This window comes from Silurus aristotelis (genome assembly GCF_946808225.1).
Source record: "Silurus aristotelis genome assembly, chromosome: 5".
In the NCBI taxonomy this organism is placed as follows: Eukaryota; Metazoa; Chordata; class Actinopteri; order Siluriformes; family Siluridae; genus Silurus; species Silurus aristotelis.
In genome coordinates this window covers 20,174,543-20,179,594 of record NC_139578.1, presented here as the reverse complement: position 1 = coordinate 20,179,594, position 5,052 = coordinate 20,174,543, and the positions used below count along the sequence as shown (strand labels likewise).

At 42.9% G+C, this 5,052-nt stretch overlaps 1 protein-coding gene across 1 annotated transcript; it reads left to right on the top strand.

Annotated features, from left to right (window-relative positions):
- The first annotated feature begins 1,672 nt into the window (after nucleotides 1-1,672).
- On the top strand, nucleotides 1,673-5,052 carry paqr9 (progestin and adipoQ receptor family member 9). Its single transcript, XM_083541110.1, has one exon. The coding sequence runs from the start codon at nucleotides 3,065-3,067 to the stop codon at nucleotides 4,199-4,201; it is 1,137 nt and encodes a 378-aa protein (XP_083397236.1). The 5' UTR covers nucleotides 1,673-3,064; the 3' UTR covers nucleotides 4,202-5,052.

The window sequence follows — 5,052 nt, the reverse complement described above, 5'->3', positions numbered from 1 at the left end:
AACATGCTCACAACCGCACATACTGTACACATAAACATTCTCATTACTAAACATAGAAAATATAATGTGTGTGTGTCCAGAATAGAGGTTTCTGGTAAATCCTGCAGCAGGTTTTAAAAAAGAGAGTTGACAAGAGGACTGTTTGAATCAAAGCATCAAAGCATACAAAAGAGGTTAGTACATCCTCCGGGGCCCAAAACCAGACCAGGGGAATTGGTGTGTGAAAAGGATTTGTGAGTATATGTGTGTGTGTGTGTGTGTTTGTGGAAAAAGAGGCCTCGACACACAATTTGAATAGAAGGAAGGAAGCAGTTGAACCCCACCAACAATATGAATTGTTTTTTAATGAATCATTTTGCTGTGATCTTTTTGAATGTGTACGAATTCTCAATACAGCAAACTGCCCAGCACTAAAATCATTCACAGCATATATGTGTGTGTGTGTGTGTGTGTGTGTGTGTGTGTGTGTGTGTGTGTGTGTGTGTGCGTGCGTGCGTGCGTGCGTGCGTGCGTGCGTGCGTGCGTGCGTGCGTGCGTGCGTGCGTGTGTGTGTGTGTTTGTTTACGTAACAGGATTCAGACCAGTGATCTGTCTGAATGACTCATGGCCCTGGCCTCTACCCCAGCTTCAGGTAGCACACTCTATCTACAGCATTTGCTGAGTGTTATGTTACGTATTGATCATTTACTAAGGCCTGTGTCTAACAAAGTAATGTCCTCTGTCCCCTGATCATTAGTCTCTTGACAGTTCCAGCCTATAAATGCAATCACAGCAAACCGAGCTGCATGATACAGGCAAGCAGGTGATGGGATCTGCCACACGTGGCGCTCTCTCAGCAACGATCATTAACCCTTTCCACTGTCCTCTGAGGAGTGAGTAGGAGACAGACTGATGTAGTGGTAAGAGGAACATGCAGTTTTCCTCTTTTAAAATGTGCTACCTTCCTTAGAATGCTCAAACCTGGACTATAGATGAGGGTTGAGTCTGGGTTTGTTCAATTTGGTTGGAGAGAAAATACATTTGAACAGTTACTCGATTGGTTATACATCAAATTTCCAGCTAACTGATAACAGGTTATATGGCTGTAACACGTGGTTTACACTTAAACATCTGAGACATTGTCTGATAGTGTATCAGAGGTATCAGATCCTCTTTCAGTCTCAAAGGATGATAGAGGCAGATGAACTAAGCAACTATATCCTGAAAAGGTTATAATAAAAAAGAAGGAACAATATTGCATATAATTACACTTTGAGTTTACAGTAAAAAGGAGGAAGTGTCGGCTGAACACCAGACCAGAAAAAAAATCCTAATTTATGCACGATTGCACAGACTAGTTAATGGGCCAGACTTCTGCAGTGTGACCCTGTGCTTCTCAGAGCACAGCTGGCTAATGGAGCAGCAGCAGGACCAGCCCAGGGTATTACTAATGGCAGGGCTGTTTGACAGCTCAACCACAGGGTCACCTGTCACGTGGCCATTACTTTGGAACCCCCCCTCACACAGGGCGTGGCTAGAGAGTAAGCCCCGCCCTCGGAGCATTTACCTCAGCTGCTTATTGGCTCTCCTGAGTGTGGGCATAATGACATGCAAATCAGGGTGACATGCATGTGCATGCATAATATCGAATTCCTAATACATTGAATGAATGGAGTGGAAAAGGTTGGAAAGAATCCATAAATGTATGGAGAAAAAAAAATGTCTGACTTCAAAGAAAGCGTTTGATTATTGTGAACACGTATTGTACAAGGTAAAGTTTTTAGGGTAATATAAGTGCAGGGTCAGATATAAGAGACAGAGAAAAGACACTGATGACGAGGCAGATTTTGTGTGGCTGATAAGCTCTGTTCCTGCAGTAAGGTGTCAGGAAGGGGATTCAGGATTGATATAAGGCTGAGTAACGGTGTGGGGGGAAAAGGAAGAGGAGCAGCGCTACACTGCGCATGGCCTCACCGCAACCAACCGACATTCTGCTCACGCTCGAGGCGACCCGGTTCTCTTCTTTCCGCTCTCGCTGCTTTTTTTGTGTTTCCTTTTTTTTTTTTTTTTTTTTTTTTTAACAGCATGTGACTGCGAGCGTATATAATCCTGTAGTGAGCATTCCGGTTTCCATCAATGTGAACTCGATGTCTTAGGTGGAAAAGAGATCGCCGGGGATTGAGCGCGTGCGGACACCAAGGACACCGATTGAGTAGCGCCATTAAACCAACTAATGCTGGATGAATTGAAAAATGGAGAGAAAACCCACATCGTCTTCTGCATTTTGATGGATGTATACCGAGGTATCCGAGCGAGTTGAAATAATCGAGCCGCACTTGACTCGTGCTCTGAGCATCCGCTCGACTGTCTCTCCTTTTCTTTCCGAGCCAAAAATAGATGATGAATTATGCACAAGCTCATAATGAATAAAAGACGATTTGATTGTGCATCTGTTTAAGGCACATACACCGACTGACCGAGTTTCATGTGGACAGTTCCTGGTCAGGACATGAGGAGCTACAGAACATAGACGGGATCCCAGGAGAATCTTCTTGCTTCTCGTTTTCACACTGTGACATGTGACTGAAAACTTCCAAACCTCAACAGAATTAATTTCACACTGATAAGGACCAGTCTCTGCTCTGAAGAGATAAAACATTAACCTCTTTTTTTTTTTTTTTTTTTTTTGTCTGTCTTGAATCAAAAAGGAACAGCTTGAGGCAGAAGATTTCAGTTTCATTGCATGAAGTGAGAATTAATTGCACTTAAAAATGTTTATTTTTTTGGCCAGGTATAGATCCTATGTTGCACACAAACAATCTGCTTTCAATGGACTAGAATTGTGTCCGAGGGACATTTCTGCTGAATTATTTACCTGCCACCTTGTTTCACTCGAGTAAGAAGGTGAAGTAAGCAATGGACTTGAATTGACTTGCTGCTAAAACTGACCAATTTTGTGAATATGATTTATAAAACATGCACATGAAGAACAAGAACAAGATGGAGGACAAGATCAAGACACAAATTACTGTGAAGTGCTGTATCGAACCAGTCAACTAGTAAGTCCGAGACACGACGTTCAGCCATGTGGTCGCTACCTCTCCTTCGTAACACTGATGTTCCACAACGAGTGACGGAGAGCTTCATTTTGTCAGGTTACCGCTTCCCTGACTACAGCCTCCTACAGTGCCTGGCCTCTGCATTCCGGCCCACCAATGAGACCGGAAACTTCTGGACTCACTTCCTCCCGATTTTTATCTTTGCCTTTCACTTCATGGAGATATTTGAGTGGGAAGGTGCCCCTGCTCCTGGAGAGCCCTTCTTTTACCCAGCCTGGACCTATTTCTTTGGGGTTTTCTATCTGTTGCTGGCCAGCAGTATGGCTCATCTGCTCAACTCCATGTCACTGATTGTCAGAGAGATCTGCTTCTTTGTGGATTACGGAACCATCAGTGCTTATACCGTTGGCTCCTCTTTGGCTTACTACTACTACATCCACCCACAGGCAGGGATACCAAAGTTTGGGATTGGGACAAATAATGTGTCAGAGAAACAGCCAGAGAGGGAAGAGGAGCCTATCTCAGCTTCATATTCCAACTCTTCTTTCTCTCTCCTGCATTTCCCATTTTTTGATAGTTTATATATCCCCTGTTCCTGCCTGGTGGCCATCATCTGTGTCTTAACTTGTTGCAATACCAGACAGCATTGGAGGAAGTACCGCTATGCTGTACGTACCCTTGTGTTCCTTCTGCCCTTCTTCATTTCGTCCACACCGATTTTCTACCGGCTCCTCAACTCATCATATCCACCCTCCTCTCAAACGCCTTCTTCTTATCCATCATCTACAATGGCCACTTTTTTCTATCGCCACTGCTTTTGGCTGGTGGTGTCTGCAGCCTTTAACGTTAGCAAGATCCCAGAACGCTTTTCTCCAGGAAAGTTTGACATCTGGGGGCACAGTCACCAGTGGTTCCACTGCTGCACCTTCCTCTCCATCCTCGATGAGCTCCATATGATCAAGGCAGAGATTCGCGCCCTGCTGCTTCACCCTACTTTGGTCATAGCACCGACCACAAATCTCCTGATTTCTGGACCGACCATCTGCTCAACCTTTGGGCTAATGTTGCTTCTACAGGGGTGTATAGCTTCTATTATTGTGTGGTTTGGGTGGTGTGCATACCAGACTTATGGTCCTGTGCAGAAAGGCCTGAAGGCACACTGAGTGGAACCATAGCCAGAGGCACGTATATATTTTGGGTAAACAGATTTATTGATTTTGCTGACAGTAACAATGAGTCAATCACACAGGACAAATTTGATTTGTTTTGCTATTTCTCAGTCTGGGATTCTACAATCAAAGCAACTAGTTATAATTTTATATAAATTCTGGGGTGGTGTGGCTATTTATTTTTTTTGTCTGTTTAAGGTTACCATACAGAAGTACCTTAAAGAGTGTTCAAGAATAAGCCAATATTTAATTCCTATGGGGATTCACTAGCACAAACCAGCATGTAAGGCTTTCCGAATCTCCTGCAGGGACTTGCTTATACTTTTCGCTGGTATTTCTAACAAACACATTCACTCGCACACATACCCACTTCCTCCAATGTGTAAACAGGAAGTAAAGGAACTGAACAGCCACCACAGATGCAAAATTTAATTGTACACACTTTTTACCCCATATCTCAAAGCATCTATATTTCAGTCTGCACTCTCTGCAACTGAAAGCTTATTAACATGAAACTAATATATTTACATTTTCTACATGTTCTAGTAAGTTATAAAAAAAAAACGTGCTACTGGATAAGCATAAAAAAAATAAATCTTTGCTTATATAATACTGGAACCTATGCATGGCTTTAGGTGCATTGTTTATACTGAGGAGAAAAAGGGATGTGATGAGTTTCTAAGCTCAATATCAGATGATGATGATGATGAAGCAAAAGCCATAATATTGTTTCTTAGACATATCAACATGATTTTTAGCAGGGTTTCCCATTAGTGAGCTGAATTTGCACATTTAACCAGATGCTTTTAGAAAGTGGTGCATTAAAGGGCATTTCAGTGACTGAG

What these genes read in the sequence shown, in the direction of transcription:
- paqr9 (XM_083541110.1), top strand. Translation starts at nt 3,065, where the DNA reads ATGTGGTCGCTACCTCTCCTTCGTAACACTGATGTTCCACAACGAGTG.